Here is a 27,233-nt window from a genome sequence, read left to right on the forward strand (position 1 = left end):
TTTAACCAGCTCAGCTATAGACTACACCAGCATGACTAGTATCTATGTGGACCCTACTACAGTTTAACCAGCTCATACACAGTTAAAGTTGGAAGTTTACATACACCTTAGCCAAATGCATTTAAACTCAGTTTTTCACAATTCCTGACATTTAATCCTAGTAAAAACTCCACTTTTAGGTCAGTTAGGATCACCACTTTATTGTAAGAATGTGAAATGTCAGAATAATAGTAGAGAGAATGATTTCTTTCAGCTTTTATTTCTTTCATCACATTCCCAGTGGGTCAGACGTTTACATACACTCAATTAGTATTTGGTAGCATTGCGTTTAAATTGTTTAACTTGGGTCAAATGTTTTGGGTGGCCTTCCACAAGCTTCCCACAATAAGTTGGATGAATTTTGGCCCACTCCTCCTGACAGAACTGGTATATCTGAGTCAGGTTTGTAGGCCTCCTTGCTCGCTGACACTTTTCAGTTCTGCCCACACGTTTTCTATAGGATTGAGGTCAGGGCTTTGTGATGGCCACTCCAATACCTTGACTTTGTTGTCCTTAAGCCATTTTACCACGACTTTGGAAGTATGCTTGGGGTCATTGTCCATTTGGAAGACCAATTTGCTACCAAGCTTTAAATTCGTGACTATTGTCTTGAGATATTGCTTCAATATATCCACATAATTTTCCTCCCTCATGATTCCATCTATTTTGTGAAGTGCACCAGTCCCTCCTGCAGCAAAGCACCCCCACAACATGATGCTGCCACCACCGTGCTTCACGGTTGGGATGGTGTTCTTCGGCTTGAAAGTCTCCCCCTTTTTCCTCCAAACATAATGGTGGTCATTATGGCCAAACAGTTCTATTTTTGTTTCATCAGACCAGAGGACATTTCTCCAAAAAGTACAATCTTTGTCCCCGGGTGCGGTTGAAAACCGTAGTCTGGCTTTTTTATGGTGGTTTTGGAGCAGTGGCATCTTCCTTGTTGAGCAACCTTTCTGGTTATGTTGATATAGTACTTGTTTTTCTGTTGATATAGATACTTTTGTACCTGTTTCCTCCAGCATCTTCACAAGGTCCTTTGCTGTTGTTCTGGGATTGATTTGCACATTTCGCACCAAAGTACGTTCATCTCTAGGAGACAGAACGAGTCTCCTTTCTGAGCGGTATGACGGCTGCGTGGTCCCATGGTGTTTATACTTGCGTACTATTGTTTGTACAGATGAACGTGGTACCTTCAGGCGTATGGAAATTGCTCCCAAGGATGAATCAGACTTGTGGAGGTCTACAATTTTTTCTGAGGTCTTGGCTGATTTCTTTTGATTTCCCCATGATGTCAAGCAAAGAGGCACCAAGTTTGAAGGTAGGCCTTGAAATATATTCATAGGTACACCTCCAATTGATTCAAATGATGTCAATTAGCCAAACAGAAGCTTCTAAAGCCAAGACATAATTTTCTTGAATTTTCCAAGCTGTTTAAAGGCACAGTCAACTTAGTGTATGTAACTTCTGACCCACTGGAATTGAGATGCAGTGAATTATAAGTGAAATAATCTGTCTGTAAACAATTGTTGGAAAAATTACTTGTGTCATACACAAAGTAGATGTCCTATCCGACTTGCCAAAACTATAGTCTGTTAACTATAAATTTGTGGAGTGGTTGAATAACGAGTTTTAATGACTCCAACCTAAGTGTATGTAAACTTCCGACTTCAACTGTATATATATATATAATGGCCCGTATTTATTTTGTGTATATATATATATATATACTGTATATATAACCAATGTTTCCTGATCTTTCTTATATCTCTCAGATATAGGACAAACACTTCAGAACAAACTTCCTTTAGATTTTTTGGGGGGGACCATCTGTCCCATGTACGGAATGTGTTCTTTAATGCGTTTGTATGGGCTAATAGCAGTAAGGTCAAATACAATTTTTCATCAAATATTTTTTGATATACAGTACCAGTCAAAAGTTTGGACAAACCTACTCATTCAAGGGTTTTCCTTAATTTTTACTATTTTCTACATGGTATAATAATAGTGAAGAAATCAAAACAATGAAATAACACATATGGAATCACGTAGTAACCAGAAAAATCCAAATATATTTTATATTTGAGATTCTTCAAAGTAGCCACTCTTTGCCTTGATGACAACTTTGCACACTCTTGACATTCTCTCAACCAGCTTCATGAGGTAGTCACCTGGAATGCATTTCAATTAACAGGTGTGCCTTGTTAAAAGTTATTTTGTGTAATTTATTTACTTCTTAATGCGTTTGAGCCTATCAGTTGTCTTGTGACAAGGTAGGGTTGGTATACAGAAGATAGCACTATTTGGTAAAAGACCAAGTCCATATTATGGCAAGAACAGCTCAAATAAGCAAAGAGAAACGACAGTACATCATTACTTTAAGAAATGAAGGTCAGTCAATACGGAAAATTTCAAGAACTTTGTGCAGTCGTGAAAAGCATCAACTGCTATGATGAAACTGGCTCTCATGAGGATCGCCACAGGAAAGGAAGACCCAAAGTTACCTCTGCTGCAGATAATAAATTAATTTAACTGCCCCTCAGATTGCAGCCCAAATAAATGCATCACAAAGTTCAAGAAACAGACACATCTCAAAATCAACTGTTCAGAGGAGACTGCGTGAATCAGGCCTTCATGGTCGAATTGCTGCAAAGAAACCACTACTAAAGGACACCAATAAGAAGAAGAAGAGATTTGCTTGGTCCAAGAAACACGAGCAATGGATATTTGACCGGTGGAAATCTGTCCTTTGGTCTGATGAGCCCAAATTTGCCAAGAGTAAGTGGGAACTCCTTTCAGACTGTTGTAAAAGCATTCCTCATGAAGCTGGTGGGAGAATGTCAAACAATGGGTTGTTTGTTATCCAACTGACTGTGTTATGTCCAATATTTTACCCAAATTTTAAACTTCTTAGGGCTAGACGTCCCGCCAGCGGGACACCTGTCGACAACTTCTGGTGAAATTGGGGGGCCTTCAATTCAAATAAATAATCATAAAAATTATGGATATTAAACATTTAGGTACGTACAAGTGTCTTTTATCGGTTAAAAGCTTAAAGTCTTGTTCATCTAACTGCATTGTCCGATTTCCAATAGGCTTTACAGCGAAAGCATGCCATGCGATTGTTTGAGGACAGCGCCCCACATCAAAATATTTTTCAACCAGCACAGGCTTCATAAAATCACAAATAGCGATTAAATATTCACTTACGTTTTGAAAATATTCCTCTGATTTGCAATCCAAAGGGTCCCAGCTACAACATGCATGGTTGTTTTGTTAGACAAAATCCTTCTTTATATCCCAAAAAGTCAGTTTAGTTGGCCCCATCGATTTGAGTAATCCACTCGTTCAACATGCAGAGAAAGGAATCCAAAAAGCTACTGCTAAACTTTGTTAAAACAAATCAAAATACATTTCTATTTAATCGTCAGGTACCCTAAAATGTAATTAAACTATAATATTTCCTACGTAAAGAAGTATGTTCAATAGGAAAGCAAAATTAGCAGGTACGCACGCAGACTGATTTCCAACTCTGACTCCCAGTACTAAAACTCAAAATTCTTCCTTGTTTGGGAAGAAACAAGCCTGAAACCTTGAATAAAGACTGTTGACATCTAGTGGAAGCTATAGGAATTGCAATCTGGGAGCTGGATTTGGATATGACCCTATACGTTCCATTGGAGAAAAAAAACACTTTTCTGGTTGGTTGTTCTTTGGATTTTCTCCTACCATATCAATTGTGTTATAGTCTCATACATTATTTTAACATTTCTACAAACTGCAAAATGTTTTTATCCAATGGTACCAATTATATGCATATCCTGGCTTATGGGCCTGAGTAACAGGCCGTTTACTTTAGGCACGTCAGTCAGACAGGAAGTGGAGAGAAATAGACCCTAGCCTGAACTCAGCATTTGTTTTGTGTGTACAGTCCCCATACAGTCCCCTACAGTCTACTACACAGGATTATTATTGTCTGTGGAATTGAATTGAATGGAAGAGCTCTCCTGCTACTCTCCAGTCTTTCACTCCAAAATACCATTCACTATCACACAATGCCTGATTGTAGCTATTATATGGCATTGTTGTATGACATATTAAAGCTCCAATCAAGTTGTATATAGAATGATTTTAAACGCACCGATTGGGATGTGTGTGTGTGTGTGTGTGTGTGTACGCATGTGCACATGTGTGTTCTCCCAGGTTCACCCAGTCCCTCCACCTGCACCTGTACATGCCTGCAGGCCTGGCCTTCATGGCTGGGATCACCTCCATCATCTACTACCACAACATAGAGACCTCCAACTTCCCCAAGCTACTGCTAGGTAAGGCTTCTTAAAACTTACCTCCAACTTCCCCAAGCTACTGCTAGTTAAGGCTCCTTAAAACTTACCTCCAACTTCCCCAAGCTACTGCTAGGTAAGGCTCCTTAAAACTTACCTCCAACTTCCCCAAGCTACTGCTAGGCAGGGCTCCTTAAAACTTACCTCCAACTTCCCTAAGCTACTGCTAGTTAAGGCTCCTTAAAACTTACCTCCAACTTCCCTAAGCTACTGCTAGGTAAGGCTCCTTAAAACTTACCTCCAACTTCCCCATGCTACTGCTAGGTAAGGCTCCTTAAAACTTACCTCCAACTTCCCCAAGCTACTGCTAGTTAAGGCTCCTTAAAACTTACCTCCAACTTCCCCAAGCTACTGCTAGGCAGGGCTCCTTAAAACTTACCTCCAACTTCCCTAAGCTACTGCTAGTTAAGGCTCCTTAAAACTTACCTCCAACTTCCCTAAGCTACTGCTAGGTAAGGCTCCTTAAAACTTACCTCCAACTTCCCCATGCTACTGCTAGGTAAGGCTCCTTAAAACTTACCTCCAACTTCCCCAAGCTACTGCTAGGTAAGGCTCCTTAAAACTTACCTCCAACTTCCCCAAGCTACTGCTAGGCAGGGCTCCTTAATTGTTCTCGAAGCACTTTTCAGTGCACTGTAACAAATTGCTGTAAATTTACAGCAAAACTTTCACAGTTAGCTACGGTACTGTAAAGAGCAATGCATTATGGGAGCTCAATGGTGTTCCACTACGCTGCTATACAACTGTATTACCTGTTTTGCTTTATATTTACAGTGGCATACTGTCAACTATGGTTCATTGTGGGAAAATGTTGTAGGTGGCGAAAGAATCTCTGGATGATGAACATATTTTGAGGCGTGCCTTGTAAGTGGCTATAGTTGTTGCACCCGTTAGTAAGAATGCTGAACATGTGATAGTGCCCTAACAATTTAAACCACTGATTTAAAATAGAGGTTGAATATAAAGTTGTGTTGGTTTGTAGTGATAGGTATTCTGGCTCTTTTCAGTGAGCCGGCTTGTTTGGCTCAGCTTACCAAAAAGAGCCGTCTCTTTTGGCTCCCAAATGGCTCTTTAAAAAAAATATGTTTTGTATTTTTTCAGGTCAAACCGTTTGCGATAGTTTGACTATGATTGGTGTTAAAACAATTCTAATTAAATTATTAAATGAAATACTCTACCTTAACCACAATGTATTTAAAAATGCATTGGTTTGTTATGAAAAAGAATGCTATGAAACATTTGTATTTAAAGTATAACTTTTGAATGTATATAAACAAAGTGCATATAAATGTAACAATTCAAAACTAATACAATCTGAACAACATAATAATAGAATATTGCACCAATAATGTACAAAACTGCAGCATCCCACTTAAAACATTAAACTGGTCCCTCTTTTCTCTCTCTTCTTTATTGCCATGTTATAACCAGCAGCACACAGCAATGCTGACCATATTTAGCTTTTATGAGAGATTTGCATTCAGAAATGCAAGCTGCCTCACTTTCGAGGGGCTGATTCGGTTTCTTCTCTCAGTAATTATTTGTCCCGTTATCGAGAAGACCCTCTCAGAGGGAACAGATGTGGCCACTATGCAGAGTCTCCCTGTCATGACTTTAGTAAGCCGTGGGTAGACAGAGGCCTTGTTCTTCCACCAGCTCAGAGGATCTACAGATCTTTGGAGGGGCTCCTCCAAATAGGATCGGACCTCCATTATGGCATCTGCTGAGGGATGCACTACTGCTGGTGCTTCTGCTCCATCTGATCCCTCTTCTTCCTGTTGCCCTGATGCCTGAGCCAGCTGACTACTGGGGCTGTCCCTCCCTGCTGTTGAGGTTATTTTTTGAAGAGTCTCATCAATCGCTCTGGCATCACTGAAGGCTAGCTTCTTAAACCTGGGGTCAAGTGCAGCGGTTTCTGATAGCACGTGATTATATTCCATTCTGTGGAACTTTCTGTCCATTGATGAACATAGGGTGTCCATAAACTCTGTCACATGTCCTGTGGTTACATTTGCTTCTCTCTGACGGCTGGCTGTGATTCGCTGCAGACCCTTACACAGGAGTATCATTTTTGAGGCTGTCACATAGCTGAAAAGAGAGAACAGTAACTTATTAGTTCAGGTTCATGTTTTGTCTACTGGTACTACATTCTCATCTACTGCTCATATACATATATAATACTGGATTAAATAATGATGTAGTAATAACTGCTTACTGTACCTCTCTCCACTGATCTCCACAGTGGCCTGCTCAAAGGGTTCCAGGACTCTGCACACTTCCTCCACCTCTCATTCCTCTTGGGTCAGAGCATAAACAGGTGCATTGACAATGGCCAGGGTAGAGATGATGGCATCCTTTGACTCAAGAAACCGCTTCAATGTATAAAATGTTGAATTCCACCTTGTAGTGCAGTCTTGTTTAGGCCACAGTGGGCTTCATCACCTTCAGAGCATCTCTTACAATCAGGTTGATTGTATGGGCAAGACATGGATGATGGGTCCATTTTAAAATTTTCATGGCTTTGGTTATGTTAGCTGCATTGTCGCTAACACAACAGACCACTTTTCCATCTACTTGCCATTCTCTGGCCACTCTCAACAGTTCCTCTGCCATGTTCTCTGAGGTGTATCTGTCGCTGGACTCAAAGCAGTCCAGAAGACAGCTAGACATCGAAAAAATCTTCAATGAAGTGACATGTAACCGACATGCAAGAAGTGGTTACCCTTGATGTCCAGCAGTCGGTGGTAAGGCAAACTGCAGTAGCTTTTTGGACTCTTTCTCGCACTGAAGCCTGTGTGCTCTCATACAGTTGTGGAATAAGTGATTTTGAAAGGGTTTTCCTGCTTGGAATTGTGTACATTGGATTTAGACAATTGCTATAATTTCCAAAACCTCTGTCCTCCATGATCACAAGGGTGCGTGTTCAGCCCCCTCCTGTACTCCCTGTTCACCCATGACTGCGTGGCCACGCATTTCTTCAACTCAATCATCAACTTTGCAGACGACACAACAGTTGTAGGCCTGACTACCAAAAATGACGAGACAGCCTACAGGGAGGAGGTGAGGGACCTGAAGGAGCGGTGCCAGGAAAATAACCTCTCCCTCAACATCAACAAAACGACAGAGCTGATCGTGGACTTCAGGAAACAGCAGAGAAAGCACACACCTATCCACATTCACAGGACCGCAGTGGAGAAGGTGAAAAGCTTCAAGTTCCTCGGCATACACATTATCGACAATCTGAAATTTCTCCACCCTAACAGTGTGGCTGGAGAAATTTGGCTTGGCTCCTAAGATCCTAACAAACTTTTACAGATGCACAATTGAGAGCATTATGTCGGGCTGTATCACTGCCTGGTACAGCAGTTGCACTGCCTGCAACTGCAGGGCTCTCCAGAGGGTGGTGCAATCTAACCAACGCATCACCAGGGGCACACTGCCTGCCCTCCAGGACACCTAGAGCACCCGATGTTACAGGAAGAAGATCATCAAGGACATCAGCCACCCGAGCCACGGCCTGTACACCCCAGTACCATCCAGAAGGCGAGGTCAGTACAGGTGCGTCAAAGCTGGGACCAAGAGACTGAAAAACAGCTTCGATCTCAAGGTCATCAGACTGTTAAATAGCCATCACTAGTCGGCTACCACCCGATTACTCAACCCTGCACCTTAGAGGCTGCTGAGCTACAATATATACATAGGCATGGAATCACTGGTCACTTCAATAATGGAACACTAGTCACTTTAATAATGTTTTCATACTGTATTCTATTCTACTGTATTTTAGTCAATGCCACTCCGACATTGCTTGTCCTAATATATTTCTTAACTCCATTCTTTTACATTAGATTTGGGTGTATTGTTGTGAATTGTTAGATATTACTGCTTGGTCCTTGGTTGGTGGGTTATTCTGTCACGCTCTTCTTTGGGAGAAAGAGAGGAGGACCAAAACGCAGCGTGATGTGAATCCATTCTTCTAATTTATTAAACGAAGAACACTTAAACACACTATACAAACTTACAAAACGAACGTGACGCTATAATACGAAAGTGCAGACACAAGCAACCAACGTATAGACATAGACAATAACCCACAACCCACAATACCAAACAGGCTACCTAAATATGGTTCCCAATCAGAGACAACGCAAAACACCTGTCTCTGATTGAGAACCATATCAGGCCAAACATAGAAATAGACAAACCAGACAAACAACATAGAATGCCCACACATATCACACCCTGACCAACCAAAACATAATACATACAAAGCAAACTCTGGTCAGGGCGTGACAACTGCACTGTTCGAGCTAGGAACACAAGCATTTCGCTACACCCGCAATAACATCTGCTGAATATGTGTAAGTGACCAATACAATAACATTTGATTAATTTTGATAATGAGCTTCAAAGTATTTGAATTTTGATTAAATTTGGAGTTGTTTGGGGGCGGAGCAGTAGCGATGTGTGGGTAAAATCACTGGGGAAGCCAAGCCAAGGAAAAAAAGCCATATTACAACCTATGTCTTGTGATAATTGTGTTGATTAACCGATAAATTGTTTGTTCATATGCCTTGACACCGTGATACAGTTGAAGTCGGAAGTTTACATACACCTTAGCCAAGTACATTTAAACTCAGTTTTTCCAATTCCTGACATTTAATCCCAGTAAAAATTCCCTGTCTTAGGTCAATTAGGATCACCACTTTATTTTAAGAATGTGAAATGTCAGAATAATAGTAGAGAGAATTATTTATTTCAGCTTTTATTTCTTTCATCACATTCCCAGTGGGTCAGAAGTTTACATACACTCAAATAGTATTTGGTAGCATTGCCTCTAAATTGAACTTCTCTGGGATATGTGGGACGCTAACGTCCCACTTGGCCAAAAGAGCAGAGCGCCAAATAAATTACTATAAAAATTCAAATAAATTACTATAAAAATCAAACCTTCATTAAATCACGCATGAAAGATACCAAATTAAAGCTACACTGGTTGTGAATCCAGCCAACATGTCTGATTTCAAAAAGGATTTACGGCGAAAGCACACCAAACGATTATGTTAGGTCAGTACATAGCCACAGAAAAACACAGCCATTTTTCCAGCCAAAGAGAGGAGTAACAAAAAGCAGAAATAGAGATAAAATAAATCACTAACCTTTGATGATCTTCATCAGATGACACTCATAGGACTTCATGTTACACAATACATGTATGTTTTGTTCGGTAAAGTTCATATTTATATCCAAATATCTGAGTTTAGGTGGGACGCTACTGTCTCACTTGGCCAAAAGCCAGAGAAAATGCAGAGCGCCATATTCAAATAAATTACTATAAAAATCAAACTTTCATTAAATCACACATGAAAGATACCAAATTAAAGCTACACTGGTTGTGAATCCAGCCAACATGTCAGAATTCAAATAGGCTTTTCGGCGAAAGCAAACAATGCTATTATCTGAGGATAGCACCATAGTAAACAGAGAGAGAATCATATTTCAACCCTGCAGGCGCGACACAAAATGCAGATATAAAAATATAATTCATGCCTTACCTTTGACGAGCTTCTGTTGTTGGCACTCCAATATGTCCCATAAACATCACAAATGGTCCTTTTGTTCGATTAATTCCGTCGATATATATCCAAAATGTCAATTTATTTGGCGTGTTTGATCCAGAAAAACACTGGTTCCAACTTGTGAAACGTGACTACAAAATATCTCAAAAGTTACCTGTAAACTTTGCCAAAACATTTCAAACTACTTCAAACTACGAAAGCATACCTTACGATTATTTGAGAACATAGCCCACTAGACAAATCATTACAAACAGTAACCAGCCAAGTAGAAGAGTTACACAAGTCAGAAATAGAGATAAAATGAATCCCTTACCTTTGATGATCTTCATATGGTTGCACTCAGCAGACATTAATTTACTCAATAAATGTTCCTTTTGTTCGATAAAGTGTCTTTATATCCAAAAACCTCAGTTTTGTTTGCACGCTTTCTTCAGTAATCCACAGGCTAAAACGCAGTCAAAACAGGCAGACAAAGAAATCCAAATTGTATCCGTAAAGTTCATAGAAACATGTCAAACGATGTTTATATTCAATCCTCAGGTTGTTTTTAGCCTAAATAATATATAATATTTCAACCGGACAATAACGTCGTCAATTTAAAAGGTAAACAAGAAAGGCACTCTCTCGGTCTCGCGCATGAAAAAGCTCTGTGACACTTTAGGGTCCACTCATTCAGACTGCTCGTACTTCCTCATTTTTCAGAATACAAGCCTGAAACAATTTCTAAAGACTGTTGACATCTAGTGGAAGGCATAGGAACTGCAATTTGAGTCCTAAGTCAATGGATACTGTAATGGCATTGAATAGAAAACTACAAAACCAAAAAATGATTTTTCTCAGGTTTTCGCCTGCCAAATCAGTTCTGTTATACTCACAGACACTATTTTAACAGTTTTGGAAACTTTAGAGTGTTTTCTATCCAAATCTACCAGTTGTATGCATATCATATCTTCTGGGCCCGAGAAGCAGGCAGTTTAATTTGGGCATGCATTTCATCCAAAATTCCGAATGCTGCCCCCTACCCTAGAGAAGTTAACTTGGGTCAAACGTTTCAGGTAGCCTTCCACAAGCTTTCCACAATAAGTTGGGTGAATTTTGGCCCATTCCTCCTGACAGAGCTGGTGTAACTGAGTCAGGTTTGTAGGCCTCCTTGTTCGCACACGCTTTTTCAGCTCTGTCCACAAATGTTCTATAGGATTGAGGTCAGGGCTTTGTGATGGCCACTCCAATACCTTGAATTTGTTGTCCTTAAGCCATTTTGCCGCAACTTTGGAAGTATGCTTGGTGTCATTGTCCATTTGGAAGACCAATTTGCGACCAAGCTTTGACTTCCTGACTGATGTCTTGAGATGTTGCTTCAATATATCCACATAATTTTCTTTCCTCATGATTCCATCTATTTTGTGAAGTGCACCAGTCCCTCCTGCAGCAAAGCACCCCCACAACATGATGCTGCCACCACCTGTCACGTTCTGACCATAGTTCTTGTGTGTTTTGCTTGTTTTAGTGTTGGTCAGGACGTGAGCTGGGTGGGCATTCTATGTTGTGTGTCTAGTTTGTCTGTTTCTATGTTTGGCCTAATATGGTTCTCAATCAGAGGCAGATGTTTTGTGTTGTCTCTGATTGGGAATCATATATAGGTGGCTTGTTTTGTGTTGGGATTTTGTGGGTGGTTGTTTCCTGTCTCTGTGTTTTCTCTGCACCAGCTAGGACTGTATCGCTCTTCAGACGAAGAGGAGGAAGGCTGCCGTTACACCACCGTGCTTCACGGTTAGGATGGTGTTCTTCGGCTTGCAAGCCTCCCCCTTTTAACTCCAAAAATAATGATGGTCATTTTGGCCAAACAGTTCTATTTTTGTTTCATCAGACCAGAGGACATTTCTCCAAAAAGTACGATCTTTGTCCCCGGGTGCAGTTGCAAACTGTAGTCTGGCTTTTTTATGGCGGTTTTAAAGCTTTGGCTTCTACATGTTTTACTGTTGATATAGATACTTTTGTACCTGTTTTCTCCAGCATCTTCTGCTGTTGTTCTGGGATTGATTTGCACTTTTTGCACCAAAGTACATTAATCTCTAGGAGACAGAACGCGTCTCCTTCCTGAGCGGTATGACGGCTGCGTGTTCCCATGGTGTTTATAATATTGTTTGTACAGACGAACGTGGTACCTTCAGGCATTTGGAAATTGCTCCCAAGGATGAAGCAGACTTGTGGAGGTCTTGGCTGATTTCTTTTGCTTTTCCCATGATGTCAAGCAAAGAGGCACTGAGTGTGAAGGTAGGCCTTGAAATATATTCATAGGTACACCTCCAATTGACTCAAATGATGTCAATTAGCCTATCAGAAGCTTCTAAAGCCATGACATAATTTTCTTGAATTTTCCAAGCTGTTTAAAGGCACAGTCAACTTAGTGCATGTAAACTTCTGACCCACTGGAATTGTGATACCGTGAATTATAAGTGAAATAATCTGTAAATAATTGTTGGAAAAATTACTTGTCATGCACAAAGTAGATGTCCTAACCGACTTGCCAAAATTATAGTTTGTTAGCAAGAAATGTGTGGAGTGGTTGAAAATGAGTTTTAATGACTCCACCCGAAGTGTATGTAAACTTCCGACTTCAACTGTATATAGGCCTAAGTCTGAGACAATAAGAAGACACAGTAGGAGAATAAATTCAGCCACACTTTTGTTTCATCACAAAACCGGACTTCACCAGACATCTGTCACAAAACATATTGCATCTAACAAACAGTTACATGACCTACAGCATGGTCAAGAAAGTTAATATTCTCAACATTTTTGGACTATTAAACAAATATTGATTTAGAACCATGGAGAGTTACTGCAAGTTGCAAAGAAAACAGGAGTTGGCTCCACTATTCCAGCAACGTTTTAACTTCAACATCATGTAATCACCTATGCTTAGTCTACTACAGCGACAACTAAAAGATACCAAAAACTATTTAGTCCCATCAACGTAAGATAAATATGTTGTGGCTGTCCATGGTACTGATATCCATGTGTGTGTGTGTGTGTGTGCGCATGCTTGCAAGTAGAACAAAAGTTAACTCACCCTACTTTTAGGGACATGGCAGCAATGCCGTCCTCCTCTTTCATGTTGCCTGAATGGTCTATGAATCTGTTATACAGTACACGCTTTTAGTTTTTGTTGTCCTAGGCTACCTGGCTAAAATGCTTGCTCACTAGTCTAACTGCCTTTCATGGGCAACAATGTGCCAGGCTTACTACATCTAGCTACATGTTGAACGTTCCATCCTCCAAGCCAGGGGCACCAATGTATACATTTATGGTTGGATCAGAATCGACATTATTATTATTATTATATTATTATCATTTTTAATATTATAATATAATATTATTATTATTATAATCATTGGCCAGTATGGAGAATTAAGTAAAACCACAAGTCGAAAATCCCTATCTCCATCCATGGCTAATTTAGGGAAGGGACAATTTTAGCTAGCTAGCTAGCTAGCCACCGGAGTACAACAACACAACTAGATGCAACAATTACATTTTTTCTCTCAATGACGTCTGGATTGTGGTGATGTGATTGGTGTGAAGCCAAATCCAAACTGTCTTCCATTGACATCATTTTTTTTTATGCGCTAGGACCATTCACAGCTGAGCTCGCTCAGTTTATTTAGCTCAACTCTGATTGACTTTTATTCAAAAAATTTAAATTATCAAGGGAGGCCAAATGCTTGCTGGATCCCCTTGCATTCAATACTATGAGCAGCAACAATGTCATACTCTTTTTGACCAGACAGCATCAAATAGTTAGACTACACAGACAGAGGGGTGCTTTTTCTTTCGCTGGGATGCTTTCTCCGGTGAGATACATTCAGCCTCTTGCAAATTGAAGGACATTTCTGAAACACAGAGCGACGAAAGATACATTATTTAGTATTTTGTTTTATTTGTTTATTTTGTGGATTTTTTTTGTGGAAGCCTGGCTTCCTTGGCAGCCATGAATACACACCACTGGGGCAGAGGTCATTAGAATAATACCCAGCAGACTGCTTTGCAAGTGTTCAGTTTTACATTTACATTTTGGTCTTTTAAAGCTGACGCTCTTATCTAGAACAACTTACAGTCAGTGTATTAACCTAAGGTAAACAAGAATATGCCACAGTCATAGCAAATAAAAATATTCTGTTACCGTTAATGAAAATGTTGTAGTTAAGCGAGCTACTTGCAAGTATGTATAAAGAAATAACTATGTAAATATTGCCTGTAATTTACTGAAAAAATTACATGTTTGATAGTGTTTGTGTATGTATACAGTGTGTATGCATACAGTGGGTGTGTGCATAAAGCGTGCGTGTGTGTGCATGTATGCATAAAGTGTGCGTGTGTGCGTGCGTTTATGCATAAAGTGTGTGCGTGTGTGCATAAAGTGTGTGTGTGTGTGTGCATGTATGCATAAAGTGTGTGCGTGTGCATGTGTGCGCGCAAACTATGGCAGAATGGTCACCACACTTTAATGCACAGTTCACCTCACTTTAATGCACAGTTCACCTCACTTTAATGCACAGTTCACCTCACTTTAATGCACAGTTCACCTCACTTTAATGCACAGTTCACCTCACTTTAATGCACAGTTCACCTCACTTTAATGCACAGTTCACCTCACTTTAGGACTAAACATGAAAACGTCCATCTTCAACTGCTGAGGTCTGCCTCTCTGCAGTGCAAAGAAGCACAGGTTGTAGAAGAGATGCCCAATTACTGTGTGGTCGAGAGCAACCTCTTGCTTTACTGAATGGTGGATAAACCTTGTATGACTCACTGCAGCCTTGCTGGCCCTGAAGGCCTTCTAAGCACAATCAATGAGCAATTCAATGATGTACTATAAGTGGTTTCGTCTAAACCAGGGATGGGCAGCTGGTGGGGGGAACTCAGTGGGGGTCTCAACTTAATGTTGAGAAATAGAATAGTAGAATACACAAGGTGCAATTTTGAAATGTGGTTGTGCATCTACAGTTTTTTTTCTTGTTATGTCTGTCAATGACAGTCACTCAGTTAGCCCATGTCAGTAAAAAAACATTGATTGGTAAATTAGTCTAGCCAGCTATCTAAACTTGTAGTAATGATGGTAAAATTACCAACCGGGGACCTCCATTGATTTTGTTACTCACTGTCACTCAGATATCATATTCAAAACTGCAAACATTGGCAAAATGAGTAGAATTGCAGGAAATTAGCTGTAAAATTGCTAAATCTTCTCTCCTTCCAATGGCAAAATGTGTAGATTTGCAGCGAACATGCTTTAAAACGTCTAATTGTTCTCTCCACTGTCAAGATGGGGCCGCAAAAATATTTTGCTCGCAATGTGGGGGGCCCCCCACAACAAAATTTCACTTAGGGCCGCCAAAAGGCTAGGGCCGGCTCTGACTGCATGTGTCGGAATGGATAAGCAGACCTGCAAACCACTCATGATTTTCAGATATTTCAGATAATGCCTATGGTCTAAACCATAGGCACTACAAATTAACTGTTAATCCAGATGTACGGTTCATTATGTTGCGATGGCTTTTGATCTATAGGTCAGATTGAATGGCTATTAATTATACTGCAGTTCGAGGTAGACAAACAATGTAGTAGAATATTCTATGTGTGTCCGCTGAGCAGGAGTCAGAGATATGATTTGTGTAAACACTGTATACTTGTATATATTCCAAACCGATGTTAGGTTGAAATGGGGTAGTTTTTTCCCAATACTGTGTACTGTAGTTATCCTCGTAAATAATTTGTATTGAATAAGTAGTGATACAAATGACAGCGGAGAATATTCAAGGTCCTGCACAGTCAGCATCATGTTTTTATGAAATTTGATGATATTCAGTGAAACCAGATCAAAGTAGAACGGCCAAAGTATGAAAAATAACTCATAAAAGTACTGGTCCCCTCACCTGTGTCAAAAACTTGGATTCAGACGGCGGGATTATAAGGGCTTTTGTGACATTACAAAACCACTCTAATTTTAATAATACACCAATGGTAACTTCTTATTCTCTTACCAAATTTAGTACCGCCTTGTAAGCAACATCACAAAAGGCGTGTTCGCAGAGGGGCGTGGGTAACCTAGCTAGCTAGGTAGCTAGTCTACTGGTGCCAAAATTTGACTGCAGCGCATCAACAAATATAATTATATGTTTCCCCTATTCATCTAAGGCAGGGGTCTCCAACAGGTCTACTGCAAGCTAGCAGTAGCTTGCAGCCCACCTATGAGTAACTCATGAAACAATTCTGAAAGTACATGCAATTTTCACGTGTTTAACCGAAAAACTGTCGTAATAAAATCTCACATCTAATCAATGCAACTTTGACATTATCCCACCCCCGGCCACTATTGGCTTAAAAAGCCAAAACTAACTGCCAATTCATTTCTAGCAATATTGCCTCTGTCTGTCTGTGTGGTGCGTGTATTTGTCCATCACTCAGTGTGTAGCCAGTTGATGTGATAGCCCTCTTGTGGGTTGACAGAAATACTTTTACCAAAACCTTCTCCATTAAATGTTAACTGCAAAGTAGGCTTACCTGGCAGAAGTATATCTATTATTTGTTATTTGCAAACTTTGCCATGAAATGAGCAGCAGCAGTACAGAACTGTCCCTAGACCAGTACATTGGACTGCACATTCCTCACTCGTTTGATTCGCAATTAAAGGGCCAGATGTGCAACTAAAGGGGAATTATACAAAAATATCAAACGTGTTCGTTTTCTTCCAGACCTAAACAAATTCAAATGTGATTTAATCATTGACATGGACTCAGAACATTGTTGTTTCACTATGAACAATTGTAATTTTGAGAGTGAAAAACATAACAAAAATCTAAAACCAGGAAAAATATAGCAGAGAACCATAATTTTGGAAAATATAAAACAGAACATGTGGGGGGTAAAATTGCAGATTTTATAGAGCCCCCTTAGAGTTGTTAATTAACCATTATTTTACCAGGCATATTGACAGAAAACAGAGTGCACTACTTTCTCTTGTACACCAAGGACCTGGGAAAGAGTTGCAGGGGAGGGGAGAGAAGAAGAATGTGCCTATTTGAAAACTAGAAAAAAAATGAGTAGCTCACAACATGTTTCATTTTTTTAAAGTAGCTCTCATGCTAGAAGAGGTTGGAGACCCCTGATCTAAGGCCAATATATTTATAGGTTTCCTCTTTCATCTGTGACTGATATTAGCTAGTTACTGGCTAGTTGGTCTTCAGCCAGCATGGAACAAAAGGGGGGAGGGTTATTAAAAACTCTGACGCAGTTGTCATGAAGAGATATGCCAAACGGAAAATGTATACAAATTCTTGACATCGTTTATAGTCATGGTTTATGAATCATTTCTGGCAGTCTGGCTCTGTCTTTGGATTGGATGTTGTTTGAGGTGCTTTGTGTTTCATTTGCTTGAGATGATCTTACTGCAACGCTGCTTCCACGTTGCTTGACATAGGGGGAGAGAAAATGGGTTAGTGTTTAAAATGCAGGCCATGTTTCTGTTATGAACATCTGCAGAATTCATAGGGGAGCTAAGGAAAATTACACCAAATACCAGAATGCTCAGCACACTCTCTCCTACCAGACTCAGTTACCATGGTTTCTCTCCCATCAAAAATGTATGAAGATATTAAAATGACATCTGTCAGGTAATCTAGGATGTGTCTTGGGGATTTAAAATGGATAGCATATGTGAGTGATTTGTCTTTCGACAGGTAGGCACGGTCATCCTGACTGTTTATTATAGCTGCTTCTTCCCTGTTGACACTGAGTTGTAACATCAGAAATGCTGTGACACAAAATGTGAACTAGACTGACAAAAGCAGAGGAAAGAAAGGGAACATGGATTATAAAATGTATGCATGATATTCATTTCACACTCACTGTGCCTCACAGAAGATAGTCCACTTCTGATGCAGTGTGCAGTTCACCAGAAACACAATTCCTTTGACTTACTCTGGATATCTGCATCATCTGTTAGGAATGTATAGGACATTCCTAACCATTTACAATTATCAGGAGTTGACTTGAAATTACTGCCGTGGTCAGACTGAGTGGGGATTTCCTTATGATTCCAGACATGTTCTAATGTTCCTCTCTGATCTTCTCTAAAGCTCTACTGTTCTACTGGGTCTTGGCCTTTCTGATGAAAACCATCAAGTTCGCCAAGTACACGGAGCACGGCATCGGCCTGAGACAACTCCGCTACGGCATCACAGGACTCCTGGCCCTGCTCTACGGACTACTCCTGGCTGTGGAGATCAACGTCATACTGGGCAGGGTGAGCAGCAGTGTGTGTGGGAGGGGGATGGTATATGTGTGTGCCCATGCATTTGTGTGTGCCTTTTTGTGTGTCATCCTAGAGTGAGGTGTGTGTGTGTGTGTGTGTGTGTGTGTGTGTGTGTGTGTGTGTGTGTGTGTGTGTGTGTGTGTGTGTGTGTGTGTGTGTGTGTGTGTGTGTGTGTGTGTGTGTGTGTGAATTGATTTTACTCAGTGTGACAGGCGGCCATCTCTTTCCTGTGCTTTAATTAGCTCTCCCTGCTTTCAATCCACTGTAGAATTTTGGATGAACCTGCACATTGGATGATCAGTATTGCTGCCTACAGGTCTGCTCATTAGGCTGATAGATCAGGCAGAATATGCTGGATTGTTGTGACAAACACTTACCTCTAATAGAGGTTCATTGGGGCAGAGCTCATTAGAATAATACTCAGCATGCTTTTCAAATTATCAATTTTTACATTACATTTATATTTAGTTAATTTAGCAGATGCTTGTATCAAACCATAGTGCATCTGACTTCTGATACCAATGCAGGGTGAAAAGGGGCCAGAAAACTGTGAACTGCTATACATTTTTTTTATAAAAAAATATTTTGTATTACAGCTCTCGAATGTATCGTGTTACAAAATACATTGGAGTGTACAGTACTTCAACCCGGAGTAATAACAATGAGAAAATACTCAGCAGTAATTCATATATAAAGAAATGTCCCTTTTTCAGGACCCTGTATTTCAAAGATAATTAGTTAAAATCCAAATAACTTCACAGATCTTTACTGTAAAGGGTTTAAACACTGTTTCTCATGCTTGTTTAATGAACCATAAACAATTAATGAACATGCATCTGTGGAACGGTCATTAAGACACTAACAGCTTACAGACGGTAGGCAATTAAGGTCACAGTTATGAAAACTTAAGACACTAAAGAGGCCTTTCTACTGACTCTGAAAAACACCAAAAGAAAGATGCCAAGGGTCACTTCTCACCTGCGTGAACATGCCTTAGGCATGCTGCAAGGAGGCATGAGGACTGCAGATGTGGCCAGGGCAATAAATTGCAATGTCTGTACTGTCAGACGCCTAAGACAGCGCTACAGGGAGACAGGATGGACAGCTAATTGTCCTCGCAGTGGCAGACCACGTGTAACAACACCTCTACAGGATCGGTTCATCCGAACATCACACCTGCGGGACAGGTACAGGATGGCAACAACAACTGCCCGAGTTACACCAGGAATGCACAATCCCTCCATCAGTGCTCAGACTGTCCGTAATAGGCTGAGAGAGGATGGACTGAGGGCTTGTAGGCCTGTTGTAAGGCAGGTCCTCACCAGACATCACCGGCAACAACGTCGCCTATGGGCACAAACCCACCGTCGCTGGACCAGACAGGCCTCACGGTTTTGTCTCACCGGATTCGTGTTTATCGTCAAAGAATGAGTGTTACACCGATGCCTGTACTCTGGAGCGGGATCGATTTGGAGGTGGAGGGTCCGTCATGGTCTGGGGCGGTGTGTCGCAGCATCATCGGACTGAGCTTGTTGTTATTGCAGGCAATCTCAACACTGTGCGTTACAGGGAAAACATTCTCCTCCCTCATGTGGTACCCTTCCTGCAGGCTCATCCTGACATGACCCTCCAGCATGACAATGCCACCAGCCATACTGCTCGTTCTGTGCGTGATTGCCTGCAAGACAGGAATGTCAGTGTTCTGCCATGGCCAGCGAAGAGCCCGGATCTCAATCCCATTGAGCATGTCTGGGACCTGTTGGATCGGAGGGTGATGGCTAGGTCCATTCCCCCCAGAAATGTCCGGGAACTTGCAGGTGCCTTTGTGGAAGAGTGGTGTAACATCTCACAGCAAGAACTGGCAAATTTGGTGCAGTCCATGAGGAGGATATGCACTGCAGTACTTAATGCAGCTGGTGGCCACACCAGATACTGACTGTTACTTTTGATTTTGACCCCCCCTTTGTTCAGGGATACATTATTCCATTTCTGTTAGTCACATGTCTGTGGAACTTGTTCAGTTTATGTCTCAGTTGTTGAATCTTGTTATGTTCATACAAATATTTATACATGTTAAGTTTGCTGAAAATACATGCAGTTGACAGTGAGAGGATGTTTCTTTTTTTGCTGAGTTTATTTCAAATACATGTAGCATGAATACTGCACATCTCTGCCTGTATCTATAGTTTTTCAACCGAATGAGTACAAAAATAGTTGCGGGCTAGTAATTAATTAAAAATAAATCTTACGTTTTTGGTATTACATCCTGGGCCAATTCTCTGTTTGTGTTTATAAATAGCAATGTGTGTGGAAGTTATGTGTCTATGCCGTAATTCTTCAGTAACCTAGTTTCCCCCAAGCTGAGACTCTCACTGCTGAATTGAGCTGAACTGACTGTGTTACTTAGGAACAAAAGTGTTGCATAGAGTAAAACACTAATGCAATATTCACTGCATGAGAAACTAGGCAATGCTCCCGTTTCAGCACTCAGGGTACCAGAGGTGTACCTCCCTGTTAGGCCTAGTGCAGGCCTTACTTCTTTCTCTCCTCTCCTTTCATCTATTCTCTTCCTTTTCTCTTCTCTTGTCTTCTCTTGTCTTATTTTCTCTTCTCTTCAACATACAGTACCAGTCAAAAGTTTGGACACACCTACTCATTCAAGGGTTTTTCTTTATTTTTTACTATTTTCTACATTGTAGAATAATAGTGAACACATCAAAACTATGAAATAACACATGGAATCATGTAGTAATCAAAAAAGTGTTAACAAATCAAAATATATTTGATATTCTTCAAAGTAGCTACCCTTTGCCTTGATGACAGCTTTGCACACAATTGGCATTCTCTCAACCAGCCTCACCTGGAATGCTTTTCCAACAGTCTTGAAGGAGTTCCCACATATGCTGAGCAGTTGTTGGCTGATTTTCCTTCACTCTGCGGACCAACTCATCCCAATCCATCTCAATTGGGTTGAGGTCGGGTGATTGTGGAGGCCAGGGATAATCCCACAGTGCAAACCACATGGGATGGCGTATCACTGCAGAATGCTGTGGTAGCCATGCTGGTTAAGTGTGCCTTGAATTCTAAAATCACAGACAGTGTCACCAGCAAAGCACCCCACACCATCGCACCTCCTCTTCCATGCTTCGCGGTGGGAACCACACATGAGATCATTCGTTCACCAACTCTGCGTCTCACGGCAGTTGGAATCAAATTTGGACTCTTCAGACCAAAGGGCAGATTTCCACCTGTCTAATGTCCATTGTTTGTGTTTCTTGGCCCAAGCAAGTCACTTATTATTATTGGTGTCCTTTAGTAGTGGTTTCTTTTCGACCATGAAGGCCTGATTCACGCAGTCTCCTCTGAACAGTTGATGTTGAGATTTGTCTGTTACTTGAACTCTTGGAAGCATTTCTTTGGGCTGCAATCTGAGGTGCAGTTAACTCTAATGAATTTATCCTCTGCAGCAGAGGTAACTCTGTCTTTCTTTCCTGTGGTGGTCCTCATGAGAGCCAGTTTCATCATAGCACTTGATGGTTTTTGCGACTGCACTTGAAGAAACTTTCCAGATTGACTGACATTCATGTCAGTAATGATGGACTGGCGTTTCTCTTTACAATGTAGAAAATAGTAAAAAATTAAGAAAAACCCTTGAATGATTAGGTGTGTCCAGACTTTTGACTGGTACTGTAGCTCTAAAACTGAAAAGCTTAAGTAAACACAATTCTGGGTTTTTATTTCAGTGTCTAATACAGGGAGGCTTTTCCAAGGTGTTGATACTTTTGCCAACCCGTTATCAGGAAACCCATAATTTATTACACAACAGAGCCAACTTCACGGTCAAATACTCTTCATCACCCATAATGATCAGACACTATCTGTGATATCCAGTAGAGAACAGGCCAACAATATAATTAACCTCACTAGGGTAGGGGGCAGCATTCGGAATTTTGGATGAAAAGCATGCCCAAAGTAAACTGCCTGCTACTCAGGTCCAGAAGCTAGGATATGCATATAATTGGTAGATTTGGATAGAAAATACTCTAAAGTTTCCAAAACTGTTAAAATAGTGTCTGTGAGTATAACAGAACTGATATGGCAGGTGAAAACCTGAGGAAAATCCATCCAGGAAGTGCTATTATTTTGAAATGCCTGTTTTTCCATTGAAAGCCTATCCACCATACAAAGACTTATGACCTAGTTCACGATCCCTATGGCTTCCACTACATGTGACCAGTCTTTTGGCATTGTTTCAGGCTTTTACTCTGAAAAATGAGGGAGATACACCACTTTCAATGAGAGAACAGTGGACATTTCCAGACATGAGTCCTGCGCATGACCGGGAGCGTGCCTTTCTTGTTTTTCCTTTTCTATTGATGAAGCTATTGTCCAGTTGAAATATGATTGATTATTTATGACAAAAACAACCTGAGGATGGATGAAAAACATCGTTTGACATGTTTCTACGGACTTTTATGGTATTTAAATTTTTCGTCTGTCTGTTGTGACCGCGTTTTGTTCCAATGGATTACTGAACAAAACACCAACAAAACGGAGGTTTTTGGACATAAAGAGAAACATTATCAAACAAAATGAACATTTATTGTGTAACATGGAGTCTTCGGAGTGCAACCATATGAAGATCATCAAAGGTAAGTGATAAATGTTATCGCTATTTCTGACTTTTGTTACTACTCTTCTTCGCTGCTAACTGTTTGTAATGATTTGTCTGCTGGGCACTGTTCTCAGATAATCGGATGGTTTGCTTTCGCGGTAAAGCCTTTTTGAAATTTGACACAGCGGTTGGATTAACAAGAAGTTTATCTTTAAGCTGGTGTATAACATGTGTATCTTTTATGTATGTTTATTATGATAATTTCTGTTTTGTTGAGTTTCACACTCTGCAATTTCACCGGATGTTGTTTGAGACAGTGGATTACTGAACAAAACGCGCTAACAAAACGGAGGTTTTTGGATATAAAGAGGGACTTGATCGAACAAAACTAACATTTATTGGGTAACTGGGAGTTTTGTGAGTGTAACCATATGAAGATTATCAAAGGTAAATGATTAATTTTATTGCTATTTCTGACTTTTGTTACTCGTCTACTTGGCTGGTTACTGTTTGTAATGATTTGTCTGCTGGGCGCTGTTCTCAGATAATCGCATGGTTTGCTTTCGCCGTAAAGTCTTTTTGAAATCTGACACCGTGGTTGGATTAACAAGAAGTTAATCTTTAAACCGATGTATAACACTTGTATGTTTCATTAATTTTTACAATGAGTATTTCTGTTTTTGAATTAGTAGCGTAGTTCATTGCATTGTTCACATTTGTATGAGCAAAATATTTTTCTCCCTCTGTTTCTCTCCCTATGTCCCTTCACACAGCGCTACCTGTGTTTCACTGAGGCTACAGAGGTGAAGCCTCCAGAGGACCTGCAGGACCTGGGGGTGAGGTTCCTGCAGCCCTTCGTCAACCTGCTGTCCAAGGCCACCTATTGGTGGATGAACACATTCATCACAGCAGCCCACCGCCGCCCCATCGACCTCAAGGTCATCGGCAAGCTGCCCATCGCCATGCGAGCCCTCACCAACTACCTGAAGCTCCGCAAGGCTTTCGAGAGCCAGAGGGTAAAGGTAGTAATACTACTTTACTTCTCTCACACAGAGAGAGAGAGAGAGGGAGAGAGAGGGGGGGAGAGAGAGAGAGAGTAGGGTAGGGTAAGAGATAGAGAGAGAGAGAAAGGGTAGGGTAAGAGATAGAGAGAGAGAAAGGGTAGGGTAAGAGATAGATAGAGAGAGAAAGGGTAGGGTAAGAGATAGAGAGAGAAAGGGTAGGGTAAGAGATAGAGAGAGAGAGAGAGTAGGGTAGGGTAAGAGATAGAGAGAGAGAGAAAGGGTAGGGTAAGAGATAGATAGAGAGATAGGGATAGAGAGAGAGTAGGGTAAGAGATAGATAGAGAGGGTAGGGTAAGAGAGAGAGAGAAAGGGTAGGGTAAGAGATAGATAGAGAGATAGGGATAGAGAGAGAGTAGGGTAAGAGATAGATAGAGAGGGTAGGGTAAGAGAGAGAGAAAGGGTAGGGTAAGAGATAGATAGAGAGATAGGAGGAGGGTAGGGTAAGAGATAGATATAGAGAGAAGGATAGAGAGAGGGTAGGGTAAGAGATAGAGAGGGATAGAGAGAGGGTAGGGTAAGAGATAGAGAGAGAGGGTAGGGTAAGAGATAGCGAGGGATAGAGAGAGGGTAGGGTAAGAGATAGATAGAGAGAGTAGAGAGAGAGAAAGGGTAGGGTAAGAGATAGAGAGAAAGCTAGAGAAACATGGAGAGAGAAAGAAAGAGAGTGAGCGAGATTAACATAATCATAGACCACATGTTCATCCCTTCAACTCACAGCTGGCCGAAAACAACAAATTGGAAGCCACGCCCCCAAAAATTCACACCTCCAATATAGTTTTCCAGTGTGCCTTGCATTGTCCAGTGAATTGTAGCGTTACCACCCATGACTGTATTTGGTAGTGATAGAGAGCTCGTTGTTGAATTCATTCATGTTCTGTCCTGTGGGCTTCAGCTAGTTCCTATTGGAGGTGAATGTTATTGTTACAATTGAACTCTTTAGGACAATTCTTCAAATATATCAGAAGACCTTAATTTGATGGCAAAGTTTTACCTTAACACAGTGGTGGTATAAATCTCTTGATTTTCAGGCCACATCAGGCCTGCAAGGTATATTATACTAGTGATGTGTAATTCCTATCACAATCCAGAGTTAGGACATCCAAGAGTTGGAATTGTATTCATCTGCAACCTGCATTCAGAATGACTGCCTGGATTAGGAACATAGCGAGGAGACTACCTAAACCATTTAAACTAACAGGTGCAATAAATCAAACTAACTGATTGAATTAGTTTAGTGAAATGTATGTTATGTATCTGTGTGTTGCATGATTAATCAATCAATCAATGTACATGCAAAAACACAGATATTAAAAACAACCTGAAAAATGTCTAACTGCAGTAGAGCATGCTGGGAATTATGATAACGATGGAGGTGGTTTTGATGGGAACGTTTAACGCTCCACAGAGTAAAACTGACACAATCACACTCACACTCAGCACTAGTTATTAACACCAACACTGGGGTTATTTTACACCACTGAGTGTTCATTTCACTCTTAGAGAGTTCATTTTTCTCTTGAATCAACACTAGAAATGTTCCACTGAAAAATCAACACTAGGTAACACTGGCCAATTTGCTGTGAGGAAATTGTTTGGCAGAGTTTTGCTGTTTGGCAGAGACGCTTTATAACCAGGGGATCTGCTTAGAGAGAGAGAGAGGGAGAGGGGGAGATAAATAGATATGGAGAGAGAAAGAGAGTGAGAGAGAGAACCCTCACCAATTATTGTAAATGTTGATTTATAACATCATGCAAATGTACAGCATGAATAAGGTCCCTAAAAATATAAATATGACATAAGGGGACATTTATCTGCAGAGTTTTGCTGTTTGGGAGAGAAGCTTTATAAGGTGAGCTTGAATGTTCCACACAGCGACGAATAAATACATGATCAAGCCTTTTATATAAGAGCAGATTGCACAGTATGTTTGGGTTGATTTGGATGTTCCTCCTGAAGCATGACATCCTGTTTCCATTGCTTTGTGTCATTGCAGCTTGTCAAGTTGGATTGTGTGAAAATGGGAATAAGAATAATGAATTAAAAAGCATCCATTTGAGTTGTTCTCCAATGGCCTGTCCTGGTTTGACATCTCACTTTAATTGCAGCAATTAAACTGAGATGGATCTTCCAGGTAATCATTATTCTCTTTTGTTATAAAACTGAACTGTCAAATCCCCACGCACACACTTCCCACTTGTTTCCCATGAAAAGTCAAGTGCTTTCCCCCTGTGTGGGGTCCGAGAGTTCCATCATTCACAGTAGAATGAGAATGACCTTTGCCCCCTTTTTAGTTTAGTATTCCTGTTCTCCTCTCCTTCATCCCTCTGCTTCATCCTTCCATCTCTCTTATCCTTCTCTCCTGCCAGAAGGAAAACCCTGACCCTTCTGTGACCCTTAACCTCTGTGCCCTGCTGCGTGTTGCTGTGTCTCGCAGCTTCTGACCGTTTCATTGTCTGCATCTAACAGGCTATTCACAGAGACTGGCTTGGGCCTAGGGCAGTGACCCGAGCATGGGGTGGGTTGAAACAGGTGCAGGGTTAAACCAAGCACATGGGTATTTACACTGCATCACTAGCATATGCAGTCAGAATGATTTTCAGTAGAGTATTTTGTCATTACTGTGGAACTAGAAAGCCATATATATGCATACATATTAAATCCATGTTAGGATTTGGCTGAGGTCCTGTGTGTAGAGTGACAAATCCTATATGAGCCTGAACGCAAGGTGTATGTAATGGCTTGGTACGTGACGTGTATGTAACAGCTGCTTGCTTAGCAAATAATTCATGAAGCTCGAACCCAAGACTTCTGGCTTGCTAGCACGCGTCACCGCCCCCCCCCGACGCGTCTTACCAGTCGGCGCCAAGAGAAAAGCTAGCTATGCGCTGGCGCAAGTAGGGACACTTCAGGCTGAGGAGCGAGTTCCACACATCCCCATGGGCTACATGTACATGTGTATGTATCCATGAAACTGGAAAGTTTCAGAAGTGAATGTGATTTAACAGAAGCACACAAACACCTGAATGCCTGAATGCTGGTGTATTGTCAGATCTGAACTTCTTCTGCTAAGTCCCATTGTGTGATGTGCCGATGTCACAGTAGCCTGAGTCATTAAGACTGAAGTCAGGAGATGGCAAACTGGAAAGACATCATTACTGAGGAACCACTGATAGAAAAAGCATGAGAACTACACACTTCTCTTTCTCCCCTCATTAAACACTAAATACCATTAACACTAAATACCATTAAACATTGAATCCTATTAAACATTGCATCCTATTA

At 40.8% G+C, this 27,233-nt stretch overlaps 1 protein-coding gene across 1 annotated transcript in view; it reads left to right on the forward strand.

Annotated features, from left to right (window-relative positions):
• The window catches only part of LOC120052367 (ATP-binding cassette sub-family C member 8-like), a 146,896-nt gene that overhangs the window by 19,842 nt on the left and 99,821 nt on the right, over positions 1-27,233 (forward strand). Inside the window, exons 3-5 of the mRNA XM_038999224.1 lie at positions 4,240-4,361; positions 18,097-18,263; positions 23,661-23,903. Coding sequence (XP_038855152.1) covers positions 4,240-4,361; positions 18,097-18,263; positions 23,661-23,903 — 532 coding nt within the window. The remainder of the gene's footprint in view (positions 1-4,239; positions 4,362-18,096; positions 18,264-23,660; positions 23,904-27,233) is intronic.

The sequence above is a fragment of the Salvelinus namaycush genome, chromosome 8, assembly GCF_016432855.1.
Source record: "Salvelinus namaycush isolate Seneca chromosome 8, SaNama_1.0, whole genome shotgun sequence".
NCBI classification, from domain to species: Eukaryota; Metazoa; Chordata; class Actinopteri; order Salmoniformes; family Salmonidae; genus Salvelinus; species Salvelinus namaycush.